This window comes from Acipenser ruthenus, chromosome 23, assembly GCF_902713425.1.
Source record: "Acipenser ruthenus chromosome 23, fAciRut3.2 maternal haplotype, whole genome shotgun sequence".
Classification (NCBI taxonomy): domain Eukaryota; kingdom Metazoa; phylum Chordata; class Actinopteri; order Acipenseriformes; family Acipenseridae; genus Acipenser; species Acipenser ruthenus.
In genome coordinates, this window is record NC_081211.1 from 3,860,001 (window position 1) to 3,886,999 (window position 26,999).

The window sequence follows — 26,999 nt, forward strand, 5'->3', positions numbered from 1 at the left end:
ATATTACACACACACACAGTATATTATAATATGTTTGTTTGGTTTGAAGATTGCAGTTATAAAGTTACATTGAGAAAGTCTTTCCTTTTGTAACGAGTTGCCGTTTGATTTTGGAATTACCGGTGTAGGCACAAGCGAGTTGCTTCTGACACAGGCTTGTTTGTGTGTCGTTTAGCAGCAAGACTCACAGAGGAGGGTACACGGTATTTCAGATCATTTTACAGTTCCACATTGTATTTACAATGTACCCAAATCAACATGAACCATTATCTGGGGTTCCAGTTTTACACATCATAAAACAAATCCCCCCTCTCCAAAATACAAATAAATAAAAGTGCAGTTCCTTTGTTATAGATTGTGTACACCCCACTTGCAATGTTAGAAAATGAGATGAACGGTGTGTTTCTTTTTTGTTTTTAATCCAAGGCCTAGCTCAGCTGTAGCCAAACAACACCACCCACGTAAACACGGACTGCACTTTTTTTTTTTTTTTTTTTTAAATACAGGTAATAGTATAATATAACACAACATGTGTTTCAGCTATAATGCAAGAAAGCGTTGGTTGCGTTGTACGAACATAAACACTACTTTTTTTTCTTAAAAATTAGACGATGGTACGTTACATGTCTGCTGCGCAAAAAAAAAAAAAAAAACTTGTCCCTATTACAATTAAAATAATTTTCTAAACAACATATCGATATCTGCGCTTCAGTAAAACACACTGGACGCCGTGAAGGTTTATTTACCATCAATCCTAAATAAAATATTATCTACCATGATTTACCTACCTCCGTTTCAGCCCTGCAGCCTCTTTTTAAAATGCTGCTGTACTTGAAATTTTCAAATTCAACCGCCCATAGCCAGCCAATCATATTTCCCCACAGACTTCTGCGCCCTAACGCATTCATTTCTAGCCAATCACACAAACAGAAAAGAAACCTGTACTTTATTTTAACCAATGAAACGGTAAATATTATGTCCAATCAGCAAATAGTTTAGGACTACGAATAACAATAACGTAAGCCAACATCGTTCGACCAATAGATTTTTAAAACTACAATTCACAGAAAGCAGTTGGTGAAGAGGCGTAAATTGACGTAAAACACAGGAAGTCAGATGATATACACGAGTACCGACGAAATGCGTTTACATGCATGTAAGAATTATAATTTTTTGGATTGCTGAGGGTATGTATATTGTTTTCTGCATACAGTCACATTTTAAAGATTGAAATAACCATAACATGCTTTAGCTGTTCAGACTAATGCTTTTCGCGTATGTTAGTTTTCATACCGCTGTATAACATAATGCTGCAACGTGGTGTTTTATGATTAGTAGATTAAAATAGGGTTCCCAAGAAAACAGCGTTTTGGATGTTCGTATTCAGGGTTTGGTGTGTTTTTAAACACAATTATAGCTTTGCCAGTGATACCAGTGCTGAGATCGATCGATCTATCTATCTATCTATCTATCTATCTAGATAGATAGATAGATAGATATTAAATATAAAAACATTAGTACCGAGGTGTAAAGTTAAGTATTGATAGTTTTGGTACTTTGCAATCAGTTTTCATATTGGTTAATAAACGTTGCTTGAGGTATACCATGGTAAACACAGCAAAATAGGTACAGTAATACTGTATGCATCATTGCCTTAACTTCATATGGTGAATTAAAAGGGGGCTGTACTCATTTTGGTGTGTTCATTAAATCGTTTTACATTTTTTGGAGTCAGGGTATAACTGCTCATTACTAGCTTAACACATTTCTCACAAGTCATTTTGCCTTAGATATTTTAATATTTTACTTGGACTTGTCTGAAGCCCCTTTATACCACATTTGTATTATTATTATTATTATTATTATTATTATTATTATTATTATCCTGCGCTGCTGTTAACAGGACCCCACCTGAGCCTCACAATCAGGTTATATGCAGAACATTAAACTCTGAAACTTATTGTCAAAGAGAAAGATAAAAATGGAAAAATAAAAACCAAAATTAAATACTTATGAATAGGTAGTTATGCGACAGTAATGAAAATAGCCTTCAATGAATACCACGTCACAAATGTCTAACAGAGTTGTTGTCGTGGCAGGACAGCATGTCAAAACAAGCCGCCATCTTGTCGGTTCACCAGGCAACCAAGAAGTGTTTCGAAGTGATAGGACAGCAGCAGAGTGTTTGGGACTGCACCCTGGCAGACTGCTTACCTCTCCTCAGTTCCCTGAGCAGCCTGGGAGAGCAGCTTCAATCATGCAGCAAGGTCCGCTTCAAGAACACACCTTTACAGGGCTTTCCTGAGCTGGAACAGCGGCTGAGATACAAACTCATCCAAGCTGTGGAAACAGTGCTGGGAAAACTGGGGGAGAAAATGTAAGATGCCAGCCAATGTTCTAATGTTGCCTCGGAAGCTATGCAAGATTAAGCCTGGTCATACATGGATCAGTGACCTCCAAGGAACAGCAGGGCTTATGTAAAAAAAATATAGATTTTGCTGTGAACTCCTTTCTGCCTTTTTTTGGGGCACGTTTAATTTATAAAGCATTTAAAAAAAAAAAAAAAGCGTACCAGATGAAGACGTTAGCTTTTCTGAGACTTTTTTTTGTCTTGCTTGTAACCAATCACTTGTGTATGTTTTTGTGTGTAAGACTGTATGTGGACAGCATTTAATTGTATGTAATGAATATTAAATTAATTGGACTTCATTGTACACTTCCTACTAGGAAAACACTAAGGCTAACACCTATATTTGGACAAAATTGTAAATGTTGGTTAATATTTAAACTCTAAACTATTAACACCCTGTTTTTAGGTTTCATATATATCCAGAGAACCAGTTGTTGCATATGTGGAATACAGATGAGGTCCTATATGATATGAATGAATTGTCATGTAAACAATGCAAAACTATTTTAAATACTTGACCTATTTTCCAAGTACTGCAGTATCCTTGAATACTGCTGGCATATAACATAGGTGTCCATAAAACTCTAGTTGTGATAGCTTAATAGTAGGGAGATTACATTTAATCACTTGTTTTTGTAATCTAAGAAGTACAAGAAGACATTACTTCTCAGGTTTGTGGTCAATAAATATTCCACAGGATAACGTGGCATGCAAGAGTCTTGACTGAATTCCTACAGGTCACTGGCTCAAATAAGACATTGTGAATATTATTTGTCAAAACAACAAAAAACTTTTAGATCTTTACAACTTCAGACCAACTAAATTTAAAAATGACAAGGTCCTGAATTCACATCTAAAGCAAAGTTTGAAAAATGTAATATTTTACTGTCTTTTGAATTTTTTTTTTTTTGAAAATGCCATGCCAGACGCAAACTTTGAAGAGGCTCTTAAAGTGTTAATATGGAAAACAAAAAAACAGAACAAGTGGTTATACTTTATGGAACGCTTAGCAGAATTGAACAGATGGCTTTATTTGATTTTTTTTTGTGGAAAATACCCAATTTGCTTTATTTTTTCAACGATCTGTACATGAAAACATTTAACGTCTGGTCATTGGTTGCATAAGATATCATGTGTAACTGCATATCCCCTTCCGTCACTGTATGCACAATTGTACCACGTTACTTTTCCTATCTAGGTATCTATTTTAAAATGCATATATTTTTTTTCAAAGTTATGGCAGGGGAACTTCTGGAACGCTACAGCGTTCACAGAAACTTAACATTTTTAAAAATTTAATAAAAAATGTGTGACCGAAGGGGATATGATAATCCTATAACGGTATCAAACATGTCCTGTATTCATAAATCATTAGCACAAGGTATTGATGACTAATGAAGTCAGTCCAAATCTGTATTGTGATATGAATGTTATGTATGGTGTACACACCAAAACACAGTTTCTTGATGCATCTCGTGTTCTCTTTTCTAGACAGATTACCACTTTCTCTCCATAATCGTTTTCCATCCGTTAACATGGAGCAGACTCCCATCCTAGGTGATGGTCAACCTTCTAAAAAAACAACTCTCTTAGTTGCAGACCAATTACATGTGTTCTTATCCTTATTGCAGGAGTGTTCTGCAAACTGTTCGAGATGCTGTCAGTAACCAAGTGGCTACAGTTTTCCAGCAGTATGAACAACATGCAGACACGATCGGCCTCAGTGCTTCAATTGAGAGGTCATCTCTTGCTCCCTCAGTGGCAGACATGCTGGAATGGCTACAGGACATTGACAGGTTTTACAGAAACCAGTATCCTTTCTTGCACAGTAGACCTTCAGAATGTTACATGTACTGTTAGGCTAGTTGGAGATGCATTTCGATAATGTTCTCGCCTTCCCTCCTGGAAAAGGCTCTTTATGTTCATGTATATTTAATACCTGTCTTCAAAGATTGTGAGAAAAATGCCTGGCCATATCAGGGTTGCCCACAAGGACACAGAAACGTCCCACTATGATAGCCCTCTAACTCTTATAGTAAGTAGTCCATCTATATTTTTGATAATCGGGAGTTTCACTCCCCTGCAGGGAAGTACAGATGCATGAATAGTTGGATCAACTAGTACTAGTATGTAAGCACTGTAGAGGTTAACAGCATTTCACAAATGCAAACCATTTAGAAACTTAAGCGTTCTCGAAAGAGTGTTTTAGGACTGAATATTGGTAAAATGAGTGTGCTAAAATGTATTTATTTGTATCATTCTTTACAGACATTATAACCAGTGTTTTGTTTGGTCTCTTACCTGTTCATTCCTTTACTTTACATCAAGATTCTTAAAGAGGAAGCTTTTGCTTCAGACAATAAAGCCTGACAACTTTTCACACATGCAAGCACTCCCTCAGTCCTGGAACAGGGTGTCTACTCAAAAGGGACAGGAACTGATACAAGGTAACCAGCAGCAAATGAACAGTGGACTTGGAAATAGTGCTTTTTATCTCTGTTTATTCCACGGTATCAATGAAAAACTGTAGTTTGAGGTTGCAAATAAATCACATTTTCATTTTTAAGCCGGTTCTTCTGTATAATCTGATGTTTACTTGTTTTTATTTGTTTTAGATACACTGATGAAGGTTTCATTTTTCATGGACTCCCATTGAAGTTGAAAAGAAACTTCAGGTCAAATAAAACAGATCCATACAGTAGTACAGTTAGACCTTTCATTACCTGCATTGTATGCACTGACAGCTGACAGTGGCTGCTGAAAACATGATTGAACTGCATTGGAAGGAGAGTGTTGGATAACACCACAAAACTGGCAGACACCGGAATGCTGGGTTGGGAAATACTGCCTTTCTGTTTTAAGTTTTTGTTGACTTTTGGTGCAATAGCTGAGTTTGTCCATAAGAGGGCAGCAATGCCCTTACATGCACCGTGTCCGAACAAATGACTGGAGCTGAAGAAACACAAGAAGCAAGCAGCCAAAAAAATGATGGCAAAAGGTACATTTAAAGACGTTGTTTTAAAGGATCAGTTACTGGTTTTTAATTGTTGCAAATTTGCTAAAAGGCTACAACTGCTACTTGCCTACTGTACTAGTAATAAAATATTCATTTTAAAAAAATATGCATTTGTAGAGTGACAATCTTTTGTGGAGCTGCATCATTTTTGATTATCTGCTTTACATGAGGACCTATGTGATAGGTAAAACATACTGTAGGGCTGGTTTTACCCAAGTCTTGCAGTACCTTCAACTGGCCAGGCGCAAAGTTGTTTCTTAGACACTAGATTGGCAGGCCTTATTTATGAGTCTGTTTGATTGTTTCCATACAATGCAGCCAAAAGACATTTGTTCAGTGTTCTCTTGTACCATCCAGTCTGCACTGTTCAACTAGCAAGCGTTTTGAGTACAGATCCATAAAATCTTAAAATGTCACTGTTCTTATACTCTTGGCGGGCTTCGCGTTGGGAAAAACATTTCAAACTGATTTGTTTTTATGGTTTTATATTTCTTAGATTTGACTCTTGGCGCAATGTTTTATAAAATGGATTATAGGGCCATATTAAGTGTCCTTGATTCACATGAATTTGAAGAAAAAAAAAAAACTGGGTAGTTCTCTGACGTCCGTCCATTGTTTAGATTAGAAGGTGCTGGAAACAACATCCATATGGAGCTATATCAAGTAAAGTAGGGAGATCTAGAACTATCTTTCTATCTGTCCATCCATAGTTGAGTCTCCTGTAAAAACAACATTGCAGTTTTAATCTGCAGTCCTGTATTCTAGTAATGCCTTCTTGCATGACTGTATTTGAGTCTGTATTTTTAAAGCATTCGGTGTGCACTGAAGTCCTACATGGGTTGGACAGAAAAAAAAAAGAAAAACTTTCAATACCCATAACATGCTTTTATGCAAACAGGCTGTCCCTAATTTATTATGCAAATGTAATCCATGACACATGTTCTATATAAAAGATGCATCTGCTTGTTTCTAGTTATTAGTAAGACAACAATTGGGCTTTGATAGCTAGTGCTTGTTTGGCAGACGGGCTGCAGTGGAAAGAAAATACCTCAATAAAAATAAAAACCGTTATCATATATTTCTTTTCCAGTGTCATGTTGTTCTTAACAGGTTGTTCCAAGTGTTCCACCTGTATCATGCTCATTGTATTTCAGCAAATGCTGTTGCAATGAGTTAGACTGAGATAAAGGTTATACCTTCAGAACCAGTAGTTCCTTCATGAAACTTTGCAACCGCTTATCCACTTGGCATTAAACTTGATATCGACTCTATTTAGGTGAAGTCTGAGAATAACAGATTCTGAGGATAATGATTTATGATTATGTGATCATAAAGAAGCAATTCTAGCAGCATGTTTGATAATGTCATTATAAAACTGGAGAATGGACCACCATGCATAGCCCCTGGCATGTGTTACTATGATTTGACCTCACATGCAAGTTTTTATCGGATGTATGTGGTTATTCATGGATCATTATATTTTCACCACATGCAAAAGCGAACCAACCCTCTGTGGTTATAACTCAAGTATAGCTAATTCCTTCATCAGTGTAATTTGCAGTGATGAATGAGTAAGCAACACATTTGCCAAGTCACATTGACTTAGCGTCTTCCAGTTTTACCTCAAAAGTTTATTTTAAGGTTATAGATGGTATCCATATAGAAAGCTGTGGTCAACGTATTTTCTAAACAGAAGATTTTCATTTGGAAGATAAGATTAACTAAGGTAATTTATTAAGTGTGGCGTCACTCTGCCATAACGGTTTTCCAAATGCTACATTCCTTACTGGCAGATTGACTGGGTTGTAAAAACCTAAAATTACATGAAGCATCAAGTCGTCAGATATCAGCAATTGTCTCAAGCGGATAACAGCTGAAACAGCTTTCTCCCAGGTCTCTAACGTAAACAGGAGTCAACGATATAAACACCATCCCTGGGCCTGGAACTAAACCTTTATCTGGAGATACAAATGTTACTATAAAGTTTTGGTGCTAACACAAATTTTGTTGAGAGACAAAAATAAAATGCCACCAAGGATCATGCAAGGAAAAATAACATTTGCCGACCCCCATATAGGCTGCAATGTTATAAGTAAGGATAAAGTACCTTGGCATTCAAGGCCTGTCCATGACACAACTGATTCATGTCTTATGCATTTGGCTGCATCAGGTCAGTCAGTTTTAGTCAAGATAGGTTTAGTAGTAGGTAGTCGGTTGGCATTTGCTTCCTATCCCAGACTGCAGAAATTCCACATGGAACCCACTCAAAAGCTCTAAGGGCCCTTCTGTGATTGGTTGATTTCTGATATGTGATTTATAATTATAATGCCTTACTTTCTATGATTTCCTCTAGGTTCTGGAAACTATCAGAAGGCAGACTTTGATGGCAGGTCAATGTGCTTACATATTCCACGGGTAGTTTAATGTATTGCCACTGTTTGCAGCAGTGGGAAGTTATAATCACATCTTCAAGAAACGGACATCTGGGGGCTCCCGAGTGGCGCATCCAGTGAAGGTGCTCCACGTGGAGTGCAGGATGCGCTCTATAGTCTGGACATCGTGAGTTAGAGTCCAGGCTATTCCACAGCCGACCGTGGATGGGAGCTCCTACGTGGCGGCACACAATTGGCCGAGCGTCGCCTGGGGGGAGGGAGGGTTAGGTCGGCCAGGGTGTCCTCGGCTCACCGCGCACAAGCGACCCCTGTAGTCTGGCCAGGCGCCTGCGGGCTTGCCTGTAAGCTGCCCGAGAGCTGCGTTGTCCTCCGACGCTGTAGCTCTTGGGTGGCCGCATGGTGAGTCCGCAGTGTGTAAAGAAGCGGTCGGCTGACGGCACACGCTTCGGAGGACAGCGTGTGTTCATCTTCGCCCTCCCGAGTCAGCGCTGGGGTGGTAGCGGTGAGCTGAGCTTCAAATCATAATTGGCCATTCCAAATTGGGAGAAAATAATAAAAAGTAATTGGCAACGACTAAACTTATATTAAAAAAAAAAGAAGCGGACATTTAAAATGGTGTCTCTAAATGGCGTTTTAGTTATGCTGCAGACATTGTACAGAAACCGGTTATGATGCTCACATTTGTTTTAGCGTAGCTGGAAAGGACAATGAACTGTATTGCCCTGTGTAACTTAAGGCCACATGACTCCTGCAGTGGCACTGTGACTACGCAAAACCAAATCAGTCTTGTGAACATGACGTGCCATTGCTTTCTGTTGTGTCTAAGTGGAGTTTCCACATAGAAACAAGATGAAATGTTTATTTACTTTCTGTACTCTACTGTTTGGAACCCTGATAATGAGAAACTTCTGTTTTGTTGCATTAGTTTCATAAAACTTCCCTCTAGGCCATGACACATCATTAGTTTTTATTTTCCCTTGGAACTTGCAGAGCACTTGAATGCCAGTTTGGGGCAGTTTTCTGATTTGTGCTCAGATATCCTGGATGGAACCCGCCTAAAATGATCTACCCTAGTGCCTGGTCACGAAATCCAGGCTGGGAACTGGAATCTAACTTATGATAATATGGCACATTGTGTTCAGTAACTCCATTGACTATCATGTATGCATGGCTCCTCTTTGACTAAAACAAGAGCTGTGTGTCATAAAACGAACCCACCCACACACACCTATGGCTCATTCTTAGATTTCAATATGTTGTCAATAGATGGTCTCTCCGTTAATTGATTCAATCACAATCACCATTAACTCTTGTGCACTAAATGTATTGACTTTTTAAAATGATTGATCTGCATATTATAGAATGCCCCTCTTAAATGTTGTGATTTTCAAAAAGGAAATCCATGGCTATTCTTGTTCTGTGTGTGGTCTGTATCTTGATTATTATATCCATGGCACTGTAATCATAATCAAATAAAACACACCAAAACGGTCCAGGTTTTGTACAGTGCAAATGGATTGTCTGTCAATAATTTACCCTCAGTAAGTGCCCAGAGATCACTATGGTTACAAACATGGACTATCCCATAAACAGCAATGGCCATAAAGTATGGTTTGTCCATGGACTTAAACATATGAACTCTGGCTTGTCAAGAGTAGGGGTATGGCTATGTTAGTATGCAGGGAGTAAATATAACTCCAAGCTGAAAACCTGTAGCTGATACAGTAGACGGACTGTTTCTATTGCAATTCTTGCTGGGGGGCCTATTTTCCTTTCCAGATTATCAGGCAGGCTAACTGAACAGCTGAGCCCAGATACTTTGTTAAATTTTATAAGGGAACATGAAAATGATCCTGGTGACTGACCGCACACAGCATGTCTTGATACAGGCGAAGGAGTGAGTCACCCCTGGCAACTCAAGACTCGAGATTCATTTTCAGTCATTAAACTTTGGAAATCATTTCAGATACAGCTTGACTTAACCCAATGTACTTCCTGTCTGTACCCGGAACAAGAACTGTGTCTGTCGTAGGCTGTGTCTGTTTTGTCTGTACTGCAGACTGTAGGTATTGCATCAAGAATGGCACCATCCATTTAAGTAACATTTCTTTTTATTTATGAAAAGACCAAAAGCTGATGCATGTATCTGTAAATCTTAACTTGAATACAGTTGTGCTCAGTGTGCTTGTTTCACTTTTTTCTTTTTCATTATGTAAGGACTTTATGTTTTATATTTGTTTCTTTAGATAATCCCCCACTTTTTCAACAGAACAATGTTTTATTTGAAATAAACAGTTTAATTATATTTTCTTCTGACAACAGGTCAGGCTATAGGTTTTAACATACTCTTTATGTTTAGGTCATACAGTTTGAAACAATAAACTGCAAAAAAATATAATAATAATAATAATAATAATAATAATAATAATAATAATAATACAAAAACAACAGAAACACATTTGCATGTGTCAGGAAGCTATTTTGTTAACACGTTACAAATGAGTTTCCTGTAGAAAATCAAGACTTCTTTTTTTTAATACTATCTCTTATTTTGTCAATTTTTAACAATCCTTCATCACGCTGTGGCGGCTGACCGCTGCTGCCATCTACCGAGTATCTCCAGTACTGCGCCAACATCACAAACACAAAGAGGAAGGGGGAGACCGTGGATCACGAACCATCTGGTCTTAAGAATCCTACCGAGTGGGTTAAAGGAGGGTCTCCCAGAGCCCAACTAGTAGGAGATTCCTGTGTACTTCGTCCATCAAAAGAAATCATCATGACTGACTTGGATTTCGCCCATTATATATTTTTATATTAACACTGTACATCTCTTGAGTGATCATCGCCTTCATCGATGAAGTCCTTTGCGCACCGCTACTGCATATTCAATATGGAATATAAGCCGTTGCCTGGGAGTTTTGCAGCAATGCTCCAGTTCAGAGAAGCGGCTTCATGCATAGCAGCGCTGCAGTGGGTTTTACTGGGTAGTGCTGGGAGTGGTTGCTGGGGCTGCCGTCCCTCTCTGCTGGCCTTTCCTCCTCCTGCTGCCCGGCTTACCTTCTTTGGTTTCTTTATTGTTTCTGTTCCTCCCGTTTTCTTTATTATTCCCTTGTTCTTCTTTCTTTTCCTTTTTGTTTTTACCCCTTTCTGAAAAAAAACACACACATCATCAATATGCAGATGACAAAACATTTATTTTACATGCATCTGACTCCAGTATCCAGTATGTAACCACAGGTCTCAACCCAATCAACCAGTTATGTTTAAACACAGCCACTGTGTTTGTGCTTTAAGATTGAATGCTGCTATACAATTCATAGCCCTGTTCCGTCTCCACACTCGACTATGTTCCAGCTCTCTAGGACAGACTTAAGAGGCTAACTGCCTTGGCAGTGGAATACAAACACCCATTAGGAGGATCTCAAGTGCTTGAAACCTGATAAAAAAAAAAACACAGTAACAAAACCACATGTAGTTATTCTTGTCCTCTTGCTTAGTCTAGGAATCGCCATACAAGAAGAATATTTATTATAAGCGCTCTGTTGTGAATTACAATATCAAGGCTACCTTGGATACTGCAATGATAGAATGAGCTCATGTTCAAGCAGAAGGATACTGAAATGCACTTTTTTAAAGCAGCTAATATAAACTGTTTAGTTCTTCATTTACATGCAGTATGGTTTGCTGTGTAATTCTATGATTTAATATTTGTATTACAATGACGCCCTTCTTATAAACCATTTAATTTTCATTGATGTTTATTAATCAACTCCAAATATGCAGTAAGTGGAATAGGTTAAGAGGGGGGCACATATCCAATTCCCTATAAACACACTTGGAAATATATTAGAAGTGGGATTTTATTTGGGTTTCGGCTTTCGAATTGTGTTCTGCATACCGCAATAATGAATTTTGTATGATTAAGAGGGAGATTGGACCTTCTTGATCAATTTAACAAACTAGCCTGAAATATTTTCACGTTTCTGCATTGTTAAATGTTACAGCACTTACGATTCCAGTTATTCAGTTATTAACTTTCAAATTATGGAAAGTGACCAGACTTAAAAACAGATCTGTTTCTCATAAATAATGTTATATAATATGCTGTTCAGGTACTGTGACCATTAAATACTACGGCCAGAAATGACAGCTGCAGAGGATTATGACGACAGTATAGCAACACACAGTCAATGGCGTAACTTTGGTTTCAAAAGTGGGGGTTGACAGTTTCTGCAGCTGAGGCATGCATGAAGATTATTCTATCTGAAATAATAAAATGTTACAAACAAGTATAACAAAACATTGCATCCCTCTGTGTCGAATTAAAAAGATCCAAAGACATTCCTGCGGCAATCACTCAAAACAATACATTTATGGCACAATCTTGCCATGAGTGATGAGTGTGGCAAAAAGCTTCCGAGTCCTGGAATTAAGCCATGACTTTAGTCTTCGAAGAGCACTGAAGCTCCGCTCCAATTGGAGCCTGAATCCAGGATCAGATCCCTATTGTACAGCCGCCCCTGAGACGGCGGTAAGCGTTAGAGTGAGTGTGGCATCATGCAGATATCATGAGATGGATGAGAATTCCCCTTTAAATATATTTCTAGAAAAGTTGAGGTTTCCCCACAATTTAAATACTTAAAATACATACAGTGTTGCTATTAAAATGATACTCGTACTGTATTGGTATAAGAAAAGGGTGTTTTTAAAAAGTATTGTCAGCTTCCATCCACTTAAAATATGCAGATGTAGCTTGGAACTTCAAATCGAAGTGTATGACGATAATGTAAATAACGCCAAGCTCCAGACAATGAGTTACAAACTTTAAAACATGGTCCTGATTACAGGTAAGAACTCAACTTTACTATCAGAAATATGAGAATGTTCGTTGTTTATTTATTAGTTTAAAAATGGTTTAGTAAAATGTGACCAAAAGTGAGTTTTTGGAACATTGATAAATAGAGATGCGAGACTCTGTGCGATGTATTTAAGCACGCAAAATAATTTAGAATCAGTAATATATCGTGATTAATTTGGTATAATAGTGTGTAAAAAGTTCTTGGTGATGTCGTTTTTATTGATGTTTATATTTATTTGCACAAGGCACAGAGGTCATGTTGCTGTTTTAAGTTTAATGTTTCAATTTAAAATGAGAAGTTGTAAGTAGACAGAAACCTCAGTGTGATAACATTATTAAATAACACGAGCTATGGTGAATTACAAACTTAAAGCATGTTCCTGTGTTTTGGATACAGCAGCGTAGTGCATCCTCCTCTATCTTTGTCCATTCGTTTGCCATTTTTACCAACATTACTGTGATCTCAGGGTGTATGCAAATTTGTCAGCCGTGGTCTTTAAACTACGCGCCACGTATGTTCACTTCTCATTGGTCAGTTTACCAAGTTAAGATGCGTGCAGCTCCAGGATCGGATCACCATTACGGATCAGTGGAGCCTGACCCAGATCCTCGTAGTAAAACACCATCTCATGAGCTGGCTCCAGTGATCCCGGATCCGATCCCATGTTATACCAATAAATGATCGTGAAATAAAAGTTTTAGTACTCCTGCAATGTGAGGGGAACATTTCCCCATCATTGAAAAAGTGAGGGGGCCATGTCCCCCAGTGTAAATTACAGTAATTCAAACTCGAAATGCTGGTAGTAATCAAGCAGTACTAGCCAGACCAGTGCCTAGGGGACCATGCAGAATAGGGTTTGACTCACTTTCTGTTTATTTCCATATTTCCACCTTAAATACAATTCTTCAGACGGTTTAGGAAAATGCCAAAAACATATCTCTGAATGATAAAATACAGATTTGTAACAAATGTTGATGCAAGCTCTGGAAATGTTAACAGTTTGTTTAAGGCCAAGTTTTCTAAAAACAAACTGTTCTCCGCTCACAGCAGCTCGATCAGTATTGTTATACAGGCGTTGTCACAAAAAAAACAGCTGATTTATTAAAATACAAAAGGTCTTCAAGAAATAACACATTTGTGTTGATTTATGTATGAAATGAAAAAAATAATACATTCTGAAAGACACATGCTGTATCTCAAACTGGCCATTATCGCTGCACATGGGCTTGCCAGGTGGGGAAAAATGCACACCTTCTTCAATAAGAGCAATTCCTGACAAGTGTTTTATGAATTCCACTTATTGTAGGAGGTATTGTTTCCACTTCAGAACAACAATTTCTTAAGAAAGAAACTGAAGTAGTTTATATGATACGTGTTGCTTTAAATCCTGGAGCTGTTACATTTACAAATCTGTCAGCCATCATAACATCCTTTTGGGGCAGTATATAATATTTCATTGTTAATTATTCCTCTAAACCCTAAGTAGAATTCTTTCCAGAACACAGGCGTCATGCAATGTAAATTCATCTCCCATCTTTAAAACAAACCTGTCACAGCCAGCCAAACTGTGAATAATTGCTTGCGCTTTCCAGCTGAGAGAGGCATCCCGTTTCCTTTCTTATGATCTTAAATAATTGGGAGTACTAACTAGTTTATCTGTTTACAGCTTAACTAGTTGCCATCTTTTTACTGTCCAACGATGAAAGACAAGTGCATTAAGTGGATGCAAATAACACTGAAGGAACTAGAATCATGTATTACCTTGCAAAGACTATGACAGCAGCTGTTCTGTGCTTTCCAGATGCCTGCTCTCATACCTACTTCAAAAGTAATAAGAATGAATTTTGAACTTAACTCTAAGGATTGGCCCAGTGTTCTGTGTCCTTAACCTAGAGGTAAAAGGTTTCCCACAGTCCTTGTATGTGAACTATTTAGCCTATTCAGACAATGACCTTTAACCTACTTAGTTTATAGATACAGAGTGTGAAAGACAGAAGGACTGAAAGACTTGTGTGGCTGCAGATAAATACGATTACATCAAGTTCCTTAGGATTAGCCATCCTAAATACTCAACACTGAACACTGAAATAGGCTATCTGCAAGCTACACAAACAAAAAGGAGAAACACAGAGAAATAGCTGTTTACCAAGTCAAGTGTTTTTTTCACTGTAGTTTATATAATAAAATCTGCTGCAGATTTTATATAAAAAAAACCTGTCAGGAAAAAAAAAAGATAAATTAGAGCAAGTCAAATTACAACTCCAGGGCCAGATGATGTAAAAAGACACCCACAATACATTCTGCAAAACCGGTATAATATATCTTTTTTAAAATATGATTTTATATGTTAAATGGATGGGAAAATGTTCCATTGCTTAAAACATTGCAATTACCATTGCAAAATCCTCACACTCACTACAGAAAATGTAATGCTTTATTCTCATTACAATTTATTAAAATGTTCATTTGTCAGATTCTCATGACAGCCTCTTCTCGCGCAGTGCATGTGTATTTACAATGTCTTTTTTTTCTGTAAATCATAACCTACACTTTGTTAACAAGTGTGTCTCACACACCCACCCTGTGAAGGAATGACTTTGTTGATAACAATTCTTGTTTGACGTAGTCATTTTTAATACAGAATGTCAAGGGCTTTAAAACAATATGGGTTTGTTGCCCCTTCTTGTACCCCTTGGATCTGGCTTCAGTGTTTTGTTCTGTCTGTTGTTTTTCTTCTGAATGTGTCATTAGACTGACCAATCATGAGTAATTTTCTTTTCTTACAGTAAGCTACAGTGAATTGACACACAAAATAGGTACTCACCATTGCTCTGCTTAACAGCTCTTGTTCAGCATGATTGGAAACAGGTGGTCAGTAATGTGCAAAGTTAAACACAACAGGGTCCTTGTAATTTGAACACCAGTACACTACAAGTAACATCTTGTAGTAATGCAGTCTTTGAACTTGGTACTGTTCTTTTCTTTGGAGCAAAAGCTTAGTAAATCCTGTCTTAATTTTTTTGACCCCAGTTTACAGCTTCTTGCATCCCAAGAAGTTTAATTTTCCCTGCACCTGGGCTTACTTGTGAAATGGTAATAATTTTACACCTAAACCTACAGTACCTTAAAAACAATACTTGTGACTGCATCTGCCAGACATGCATTCCAAAGATCTACGTATTGCACACATCCAAAGCTAAGAGACGGCTTTAGGGATCTGATCCCAGGGTTATTGAATTTAATTTGGAGACAGTGCTGATAAAGCTGGGTTTCGATGTGCTTACCTCCTTTGGCGCAGGGCTTTTTCTGCACAGTGCACGTCCGGTTCTCTGTTTCTGGGGGGCACAGTGACGGCTCTGCCAGGGGCGGCTGCAGAGATTCCCTGGTCCTGTTCTGAATGCCCTTCTTAAACCCACACAGCTTGCCCTTCTTTGTGCAAGGCCCCCAGGACCCCCACTCTCCAAGTTCACATTGTACTGGCAGAGGCAAAAGAGAACCGCCAGTTATTACAACAAGGAAATACACAGTACTGGAGTAATAATACCAGCTAGAAGAATGTACAGCTTACTACCACACATATCCTTGTGCTTTAATAATTCTGAGATTAAATGATCCTATGGGCTTGGATTCTGCTCCTCTGCCAATTTTAAAATAAACTCTCCATTTGGCCCCCTGGATAAAAAAAAATTAATAAAAAATGCTGTCCTGCAGAAGGGTGTTTTAAGAAGCTATGGAGAATCTTGTTCTAATATATTTCTATTCCATAAACAAGAAATCGCACACTTGATATTTGAAGCACAGTATGTTTTCAGAGCAATTTCAGCTTTTAATAACCTATACTAAGAATGCTATCTGTGGTTATACAAAAAAAGTGTTTCATAAAAGAAACAACTTTCCCTGAACTTAACGTTCCTCCTCTATAGCTTATTAAACTGGGACAAAAATTTTAAAAAAATAAAGAATGTTTGCACGTAAACCATATCATATGCAGCACTACAAACAATACAGCTTAGAATTCCTACTTGTAAAACTCAGTGTAGTTGTCCTAATTTCAACTTTCACTGTAGATAAATTGCTTTTTAAATGAGGTAACTAAACTGAATGAATTTACAGGAGTATTTAATCATTCATGGACTCCAGCTCGTTTCTGTTTTAGACCTCATTCTGGCCTCTCCCTTCACCACATCCTCACCACAAAACCACTTGCTGCTGGGCCTGTCCATCGTTTTAAGTGATGGGCTTCAAGTCCTTTCTCTGGTGAAACCGAGATCCACCCACACTCCTCCCTCCAGCGCATCACATTAGACATTACCTGTTGTTGCATGTGTTTCAACCAACACATGCAACCAATATTACATTTGTCTGAACCCATTTGGTCTAACTTGTTGTTAAGGGCTTTTTGTTTTTCATTTATAAAAATTACTTTGAAACTGCCAAAATAATTTCATTGTGATGATAAACCTCAGGAGTATCCAGTGAACTGTGTATTCCCCAAAGAACTGCGTTTCTTTAGGAGTGCCAAATTATTGAAGTACTAAAAGATGTGATTTTATTAATTCAGTGTTTGCTTACTTAAAACAGACATATTTTTCAAGAAATCAATACATTTAAAACCTTACCGCCAGGCTCCCGGCCAAACCAAACTTGGAAAAAAATTAAGAACAGCTAAGAACTTATAAAGAAAACATAGCTTTACTGCCATTTCCAGAACTGATTTCTAAGAATTCAACAGACAGCACTTAAAGAGATGATTGTTTTTTTTTTCAAGGCTAAAAAGTAACACAGAGCTGGGTCTCTGCCCAGCTCTAAATCTGTGCGCCGGGGCATTGCAGCTCGAGCACAGGGCATGTCAATTTAAACAATAGGACGACTACTTAGGAATCATTAAGCACTTTTAAGAGCTTGCAGTTATAGGGTGCTAACTTTGCTGGAGCCACTTTGTGAATATAGTGTGCTGTTCTATATCAATGCTGAAGGTCCAAATCAGGCCAGGATTGCAGCACTGTACTTACCAACGCTGCTGCACTCCACCGTTCCGTTAAGGGCAGCGAAGCCTTCAGGACAGCTGGAGTAACATCTCCCTTTGTGTAAATACAAGCCTTCCTTACATTTTGTGCAAAAATTTCTACTGAAACAGGCCTCACAATTGTCTATTTTACATTCTGAAAGAAAAAGAAAAAAGATGGTACCAATACACTGAGAACACAGTAACTTCAGTACCTTTTTTTTCTGCTCTCATAAAATTACACTTTTAATAAATCCCTCTTTCCCTGGATAGGAATGTAAGAGTTGTTTATTGTGTTCTACATATACATGCAATACGTACATATAAACATACATTATTACATGCATACATACTATACATACACAATACTGTAACTTGTAAGCACTGTATACAGAATTGTATATTTTGTTGACAAATTATTATTGCTTCTCATTGACATGCAATAAAAAGATAAGGAATTGAAATACTTGTATTGTGTACAAGGTTTCATGTCATGCTTTGACTTCCTGGAGTGCTGGATAGCACTGGCAATGCCTCCTGGCTTGATCAATAGATTCAACTGCAACATCCTCACTATACTCTGATGCTATCTTTAACACCAGCTTTGGTATGGCAATGGATATTCTTTCTCCAAACCATGCATATTGTAATTTTTAAGCTATGTCCAACCATTTTTGGCATAATTTGGCCAAACATTTGGCATAACAATCTGTAACCGCCAGTTCCATGAATTACTAGATCAATCCAACAAGGTTATAAGCCTCACAGGCTTTCATAAAAACAAACATCCAAACAAGAAAACATGTAAAAACGCTATGAGTGCTGTAACGTTCATTAAGCATCAGTTTATTAAATGGTGCCCCTGGTTTCTTAAACATGGCCAGGTCGTATAACCTCCCAGATAGTTATTCATTACTGTACCAATTTGTTTCTGTAGTATATTGGTACAGAACATGGGGGAAGCGTACCAATTATTCTGTATTCATAATGCCTAATTTCTGAATGGCCACAGGAGACCCCTCCTCCTCCATCAACCCCCCCAACTTGTCACCTGATACCTTGATGCAAATAACACTGGGTCAGTGTTGCAAGATATCCTTGAACTTAGACAGGGTTGTGAGGGTACTGCAGGGTTACCTTAAAAAGTCACCAGGATGGGATGACTGAACAGCATGTGACTATACACAACAACAAGAACATACAGATTCCCACCCCAGGGTTCCCAGTAAGTCATTATCATTAGGAAGATACTTACTGGTGCACTTGTTCATTTCCGGATTCCGAACTCCAAAATATCCCACAGGACAGGATGGTAAGCATATCCCTATCTGTCTTATGTCATTCCTCTCCAGGAGGATGAAGAGTTTGGGTAAACACTTGAGGCACCCGTTGTACTCTGAACATGACTCACATCCCTTTGGACAAACAGGGGTCACTTCTGTACTTACTAAAAGAAAGGAGAAAAACAGAACAGTAATATAAAGAAATACTGCATCTTATTAAACACAGTGTGAGGTTCAAAACATACCAGAAGCAGAGCTTCGGTTTATGAGATGGTATATAATCACTTGGGTCTGCACTGCAGACAGTGGACCTCAACAGTTTTTTTACTGATATAGAAAAATAAAAGGCATGAGAACATTAGCAATTTGTATGTTTTACTCTCTATTTTCTTTACCTTAGCAACAACCAATTAAAAAAATATAAATAAATAAAAAAATCTTATTGTTGACACATTTGTAATCTGGGCATGTATTGAATGCCAACCAAAATGTTTAAAAACATATGTTCAGCATTACTTATTACGTATTCCAGTCAATGAATGTTACCAATTTTCATAATTGCAATAGGAAGACCTGGCCCTCAATCACAGTATGTGGTTTCACTTCTTGTACTAAATGTCCAAGCAAACATTTGTAAAATCCAGACAAGCTGTTTTGAAGATACAGTCATGCCAAACCAAACAGAGACCAGAATCTATGCAAATGAACACTTTTGAAAAAAGTGCGACATGCTAGCCAGACACAAATCTCAGTTTTATATTATGGATAATTACTAACTAATTCCACTTTTCCCATCAATGTCACGTAAAACTCTCATCTCGTTCCAATATCAAACTGGAGCTGCCGTCTGTTCTCATCTGTAGTTTGCAATCCAATCTGCAACTGGATAGTACTCAAAGGTCAAGATCGCCATAACTACTGGGGCTGTGTTCGAAGGTTTGTTCGCTAGCAAGGAATTCGAAGGTAGTTTTAAACCTTCGAAGGCTTGTCAAGTGGCATTCACGCCTGTATGTTTTTCTCTGTTAACAGAAACTGTTTGACAATGTGTGAATACTATAAATCACTGAATTACTATTAAATGTCACACACATGCAGAATATGATCTTTTGGTTTGTATAATGCATATTACGTAAACAAAACTTTAATTTTCATTTCGAAAACTGAGCATCGTCCGCGCCTCCCCCTCCAGCTCGTGTTATCCAGAGGCAAACCTTTAATTTCTTCATTCGCCGTCTCGACAGCAAAGCAATGTCTTGAAACCCCTCTGCTGTTTGGGATTTCTTTGTTGAATGTAAACTGTGCAAGTGACTGTTGATGTATCATGGAGGCATAATGTAAATGTGACTTACAGAAAAGGTACCTCCATATACCCCAAGATTAGGATACACTCAATAATAACTTGAGCTTGTGCTAAACAACGACCTTAGTAAATGTCATCACAATTAAGAAAGTGTCCGTATGATTGGACAAGTTTGTCCCCGTCTGCCACGCCCCCTCAGCAACGATTTTTAGTTAATTGTATTATTTATTTTTAAGTACTCTACGCACAGGTTTAACCACATACATTTACAAGAACCATTATTTTTTAAAGGTGCAAATTCAGTTTCTGGTCTTGTTTTTTTTTTTTTTTTTTTTGTTACAATAAACAATGCTAGTAATTTATAACTGTTGCTGTACATAACCTATAGTTGCTAAATATATTTATAAAACAAAAACAGTTTTATAAATCAGACACGCAGACCAACCATCTGATAAGGTGCCTATTTAAGCAGTCAACTTCCTAAAGCAATCATACAGTATGAGCCAAAGTACTGTTGGAATATTGTATCTGATCCACAACTGCAAACAGCGAACACGCACAAGCTGTTAACTAATATATCAACATTTATCTGCAAACACTTCAATCATCATCCATCTTGATTAGTAACACCATAAAATATGCACAAGGCAAACCATTATATATATATAATTTTTTTTTTTTTTTAAACAACTGCAAGCATCTGGTCATAAATTAGCCTATAATGATTATATTTGCTTGTGATAATAATGTCACAGTAATGTCTGAATGCAGAACATATGGCTGTACTTTAGCATACCTGGCATTTTGTGATTTAATCCCACTAAAGTGATTGTAGGCAACACAATAATTCCATAAATGCTACCGGTTATTTTCCGGTTTTAAAATCCAAGTACATGTTTCAGTTAACATGTGTTTGTTTCAAAACCGCACATTTCAGAACTATGTAGTTAATGGAAGTGCAAAACAAGATTTATGGAATGATTTTGTTAGCTACAATCACTTTAAGTAGCAGATATTTTCTTTTAGAAGTACATTATCAAATACATTTAGTTTCATGTTTCTGTGAATGCAAAGAGAAAAGATAATGGCAGGATGATACTGAGCTGACATTCTGGAGGGATATGATGATCATTTCTCAAGGAGTACCATCACTAACTCCTCCAGGGAGGTTAGGTGGTGGGAATCTGCTTTGAGTCACTCATTATTTAGTCTTGGATACGGAAGCACCTGTCAACTGAGCACCAACTCTCATTTTTCTAGTCTGTCGGATATTCTATTATGATCATGAAGCTGTTTTGCAACAAGAACATGTCGCTTCTGCATTACTGAATACAAGTCAGGGATGCAATTTGCATAACCTGAGAAATACTAACTTACACAAACATGGATGCTACATATACAGTGTCTGGTCACTTTATTAGGACCTGTCTACCCGACTGGATTTGGAAGCACTATTAAGCTGTGGGAGTAGGGTAATGGCAAACAGTCTACCAGAAATGGGGAAAATCGAAAAGACGCTTTGATTGAGGGTGCACATTGAGCTGGTGCCACAGTAGCAAGGACATATTGGTAGGCTGCACAGTGTATCAGCAATGGAAAAATGTCATGAATTAATGCTTTGGCTATAGGGTCCATCATATAGCTTTCTTTGAAAAGCTTGTGCTAAAGAATGTCCTAACCATTACAACTGGATAACAGTTTGTGTGTTGAGGGATGAAGCTATGGTTATACATATTAGATGTGGGACTGATGAGAGAAGAGTTTGTTCTTGAATATATGAGATATATCTTGATTTGATCTAGTAAGAATTTAAAAAAGGGACGTCTAAAAAATATTACTACACAGATGGTGGTGGTGGATATCAATAGCGTAAAAGTACTGTAGTGAAAGATTCTGAACTCTTTCTAGTAAGGAAGGTTATCTGTAATCTTCAAAACGTTAGACTATCTAAATTAAAATACACCTCATGACTTACTCCTGATGGCACGACTTTCAGGAAGAAAGAAAAACAGGAACCGGTTTGCAATATAACAAGGACCATAAATGTTTATTTTAAAATCCCATTAAAAATGTCCTGTTCAATCCCTCTGGCTTCCTGCTGGAACAAATGTGTCAAGGACTATTAGGTTTTTAATTTCCAAATTGCAGCTGATCATTCATTGAAAGGGTATACGTATCACATGTTCAAATTAGCACCGTCTAAATATAGTGTGTTGACTTTATCTAAACGCTGATGACATTTTTATTACTTTTTAACATGCAACCAAGATCGTTCACTGCAACAAAATAAAACCAGCTTGCATTCCGTGCACCTTTTCTGTGTGCAAGCTGCAGCGCACATTCCGTTTTTAAACATTTTTCTGTTTTTTTCTACTGGTGCGGAGATAAACACCCACAGTTGCAAATTATTATAGCAGATTTCTCCAAAACCCCTGAAAACGTACACTCTGGCTTTCAACCCTTTCAGACCTCATGGTCCCGCCTTATCTTAGTGTTGTATGTTAACATATGTCGTCGGCCCCGTTTTGTCCTGTTCTCATATATACTCAATAAAGGAGCTTATTCTTCAGCTCCACAAAAATCATTCAGGACTAAAAGCTTGATTTGCGAACACACATGGGTGTGATGTTTTGCATCAGGAAATTACAGTTAATGTTTAATAACTGTAATTTGGGCTTGTAAATACTTTCTTCTGTGACACTTCCAAGACTGAGGAAGCATTAACAAGCCCGCCAACGATGTACTGCACACAGATACAAACAGCAACCCCACCTACGTGTAACACTACGTGAACTACGTGAACTACAACTGTAATTGCTGCTGGAGCCTGGAAAGTATCCATTAAGAAAAGTCCAATTTTAAGTCTGAGAATGCCAGAAGTCAAATTGAATTAGAGCTCTTAAACATGTCAAACTAATTCCAGGCAGGGCGCTTATCCAATCAAGTGTCAGTATCCTGTCGGGAAGGTGACCTACATCCCATACATGTGTAGAACCTCATAGAAAATGCCCATGCATAGTTTCATCAGAACTAGATTGTACCTTAATCAGCCACACCAAGAATCTAAAAGTCAACATGACCCGACTACTGTAGACACCTTGAAGGAGCGTCCCTACCACGTTTTCTCTCAACTGAATGAGCGTTTGTACTCCACCACCACTCTATTGGCCTCCACACAATCCAGTTCTATCTCTTTAAGGAAGGGCCAGACTTATAAATGGCAGGATGGATGGATGAACACATATTAAATCTGCTCCAGACAATGCAGTATGACTGAGAATAGAAAGCCTGCTAGGTTATCCTTAATACCAATATCCAAATATCACACTGCTTCACAAGGTAACTCATTTCAATTCAAACCGTAGTAGAAACTCTACAGAAATTAGATAGCCAAAAGAATAGCAGAGTTACTTAAAGAAAACATGGAAGGAAAAAGAATAAAAGTCAACGGATGTATGTTTAGTTAAAAAGTTCTTCTGATCTTGTAGTCAAATATCTGTGTGGAAATGTATTCCACTTCAGCAATACTTCAACCAACACTTGTTAATAGGTCCCCAGTGACTGATCTCTAAGATTTACAAAGCACTGTTAAGGGGGAATTTTCTTACAAATATTATGAAAACAGCTCATTTGAAAAATAACTTTAGAACACAGAACAAACAAAAAATTGTATGTAACTAGATTTGACTGCTGGCTTTTGCTGTATGTTTGGTTAGAGAAGCATCAAAACTTCAAAGCGCTGCACAAACAAATAACTCCAGCCAACAAAATAATAAAGAAAAAATGAAATGTGTAACAATCCTTCTGTTTTTTAAATCAGAAGGAAGGGTCAAAACCACAACATCCTTAATATCAGCTGGGTTATCCTGTCAGATCCTTGCATCTTTACAACTTTTAAACTGAGTGATAAGTTCAAATCCCAATTAATTCAGCTGAATTTGGCCACGGATGGTGCTTTATACAAAAATCCCACAATCTAAATAAAAAATGTGAATTACGATTTGATGGATAAAAAAAAATGCTATTCATTAAACTGTTCTGGATGTCATCTTCTTCAAAAAACATGTTTCATAGATACAAAACATTCCTTCACAAAATGCTACTAATAAAAAAAAGGAAACAAAAAACATAGGTCTAGCGCTGTTTGTTTTGTTCAACAGTGGCGGTAGGTGAAGCAAGGTCTTTCAGGAAGGTTATTTTTAGTTTTTTTCTGCTTCTGATTCGTGCGTATTTAACACATCATGACTATGAAGAATGAAAAACAAGAATAGCCCACAGCCAAATGTACCCTATTACTGTATAAGCACCAGCATGCGAGGCACATGTCATCTCAAGCACAGTTCAATGCATTAGGCTGGCATCAGTCATTTAGGTGTTATGGGCGCTGCATGCTAGCAAAATCATTTTCTGATCTACATTGTGATCCAATTAAAACTACTCTTCCCATGTAACTCCTATTGCAGGTTAGGTGCTCTGTCTCGTTGTACAGCATGCAGAAAGTTGCCTGCTATAATACACGTTTCTGCACAAGACCAAGCTGTGACTGTTAGAATAGGTGTTATTTAATGATTCTGAAAGAGTCATCCAAGGATAAGGGCGAGCTGTCATGTCACAGAGAAACACCATGTCCCTCATATGACTATTCTTTTTCAGAATGGTCGTAAAGCTGTTTACATTGCAACTAAGTGAACTTTGAACCGCACTGGATTTTAGTCTGTAATGTACCGAGCAATAGAGTGGAGATTTCTGCCTAAAATAATAAGCATTTGGTAAATAATCAATTTGCATGTTTTTGGATGAGATGTTATTGTATTTATAGAAACATTCGAAGAGAGACTGGTAAGTTAATTCACTATTCAATTTGTTATATGGGGACCAGTTTAAATGATTTTTCTGCTTCACTTATACGTTTGTACTAACTTTCCCTACTGCAAGTACAGTACTGTGACGATCCAGGATTATAAAATGCATTTTTCTGAAGTCCTATAAGCCTCTAGTTTGTTTGCTGTAGTCCTATGCTACTGGCTCACCTTTTGTTTAAAACGCATGGTGCCAGCGTTTAAAGAAGCATGACGTGTCTAAGTATTCATTTTAATATTATTAAAACATGCTGTTAACTGATTGACACCCACAGCGAACTGAAAAAACAGAATCAGTGACAAGTGTACTGAAATAGAATCAGTTTAAAAACGATATTACCTTTACCAGCTGTGGAAGTACAAGATCTGGACACATCGATGATGTAAGTCCTCATAATTAAATACGCATTTTTGGCCAATCACGACAGTTTAATGAAATCATGGCTAAGCACAGGCAAGCATAGTAAATCACAAAGATGGATGGTAAAGCATTGTAAATGACATAGGTAATTGTGGTAATTGACATAAGGGAACTGTCTTCATAGCATGTTTCAAAGTTAAAAAAAATAGTGATACCAACAAACATGATAATTGTCTATATACGTATATCTTTATAATTCATATACAACAGTGTATAATATATTGTCAAATATTAACGTAAATCCATTTGTATGACTGCTCCGTAAACCGCCCCAATGAGTGCGTAAAGTTCGAAACAAGCAATCCTCAGACTGCATAACAAACAACTTTCCTCAGGTTTAAGGTGTTTCCGTACTTAAAATGTCATTCTGACTCCATAACAAGTTAACTGCCATTTTAAGAACGACACGAGCACCATAAATGTTGTGACATGCCTGTCTGATTTAGTATAAACACATCCTGTGTTTGACTTTCAGTGATAAGACATGCTAACTTGATGATATCCCTCTCAACACTACAGAACGAATCTCAGCTTGTGTAGAACTTCAAAATATTGTTAATGGTAACAGAACCTAAAAAAAACATGCAAGCTCAACACTGGAAAACATTTAAGGCAGGCTCTGCAACACTACTGCAATGCCAGCCTACCCCCTCTAGGGGGAGTATAACACCTCAAACTGAGCGTATGAGGGAAAACAGGACGGGATCACTGTCACATGTAAACTGAGCTTGACAGATGCTTGACAGGTCGGGGAATGGCAGTTCCCAGTCTCCCAACAGTTCAGTTAATCTAATATGTTGCTATGATAGGCTCTGCATTCCATCTTATCGGATTGGAAAGACGAGGTTACATACAAATCGAAATTTATTTGATTTGTAGATAGAGGCTAATTTACCATTTAATGGACTGTGTTTTTTAGGGGAAAATACTGGGTGTTTAGCATAAGTAATGTATGTGGATTCATCTGAATGGTCACTACAGACAGGTGATTAATACACGTATCTCTGTTTATGCATCTACCACTGGTATACAGTAACTGTGGCTTTAGTGGCAGGCACTGCCCCTACAAAATAGATTCTGTCGGTAAAGTTAATCCTACTGGTAGGTAATTCTGATGTATCAGAACTGAAGATGAGACGCCTCACTGCACAGTAATGTGGAAGTCATCCCTGCTTTGAGACCTGTGTTCAATGAAATATGATGTATTACATGCATCCATTTAAAATATTGAAGCATGATGCCTTTATCTGTTTATATTTTATCATTTTAATTCTCTTTTGTACATATGTTACAATTATCCTGTTAAGCCAAATAAATGACTATATATCACTTAGCCAAATCCCTAAACATGTTTTAATTGTTCTATTAAATGCCAGCCTTGACAGACTGACTACATAATTTATTTATTATTTATTTTTACTAAAAAAAGAAATTAGAGCAAAAATATGCA

At 37.5% G+C, this 26,999-nt stretch overlaps 3 protein-coding genes across 8 annotated transcripts in view; 1 reads left to right on the forward strand and 2 right to left on the reverse strand.

Moving 5' to 3' along the window:
- Positions 1 to 908, reverse strand: part of LOC131696799 (borealin-like) — a 5,706-nt gene extending 4,798 nt beyond the window's left edge. Inside the window, exon 1 of one of the 3 annotated variants that reach the window (XM_058997496.1) lies at positions 789 to 908. The gene's annotated coding sequence lies outside the window, so the exon portion shown is untranslated. The other 2 variants (XM_058997498.1, XM_058997497.1) reach the window with 2 other exon arrangements.
- Positions 909 to 1,072: 164 nt separating this feature from the next.
- LOC117413008 (AFG2-interacting ribosome maturation factor-like) lies at positions 1,073 to 5,532 on the forward strand. Of its 3 annotated transcripts, none has more exons than XM_058997500.1 (5): positions 1,073 to 1,187; positions 2,100 to 2,377; positions 4,042 to 4,221; positions 4,739 to 4,857; positions 5,026 to 5,532. In XM_058997500.1, the coding sequence occupies exons 2-5, from the start codon at positions 2,106 to 2,108 to the stop codon at positions 5,064 to 5,066; spliced, it is 612 nt and encodes a 203-aa protein (XP_058853483.1). In that variant the 5' UTR covers positions 1,073 to 1,187; positions 2,100 to 2,105; the 3' UTR covers positions 5,067 to 5,532. The 3 variants fall into 3 exon arrangements, with proteins under 3 accessions (XP_058853483.1, XP_058853485.1, XP_058853482.1); XM_058997502.1 differs by having other exon boundaries at positions 2,105 to 2,377; XM_058997499.1 differs by having other exon boundaries at positions 1,089 to 1,156.
- A 4,380-nt stretch (positions 5,533 to 9,912) lies between these two features.
- Positions 9,913 to 26,999, reverse strand: part of LOC131699709 (R-spondin-1-like) — a 28,822-nt gene continuing 11,735 nt past the window's right edge. For both annotated transcript variants that reach the window (XM_058997503.1, XM_058997504.1), the window contains exons 3-6: positions 18,942 to 19,133; positions 17,694 to 17,843; positions 15,966 to 16,157; positions 9,913 to 10,969 (exon numbers count right to left, since the gene is read on the reverse strand). In XM_058997503.1, coding sequence (XP_058853486.1) covers positions 10,800 to 10,969; positions 15,966 to 16,157; positions 17,694 to 17,843; positions 18,942 to 19,133 — 704 coding nt within the window. In that variant the 3' untranslated portion in view covers positions 9,913 to 10,799. The remainder of the gene's footprint in view (positions 10,970 to 15,965; positions 16,158 to 17,693; positions 17,844 to 18,941; positions 19,134 to 26,999) is intronic.

What these genes read in the sequence shown, in the direction of transcription:
- LOC117413008 (XM_058997499.1), top strand. An exon ending in GGAAAACTGGGGGAGAAAAT is followed by an intron (nt 2,378 to 4,041) that starts GTAAGATGCCAG and finishes TCCTTATTGCAG; the next exon opens with GAGTGTTCTGCAAACTGTTC. An exon ending in GACAGGTTTTACAGAAACCA is followed by an intron (nt 4,222 to 4,738) that starts GTATCCTTTCTT and finishes CTTTACATCAAG; the next exon opens with ATTCTTAAAGAGGAAGCTTT.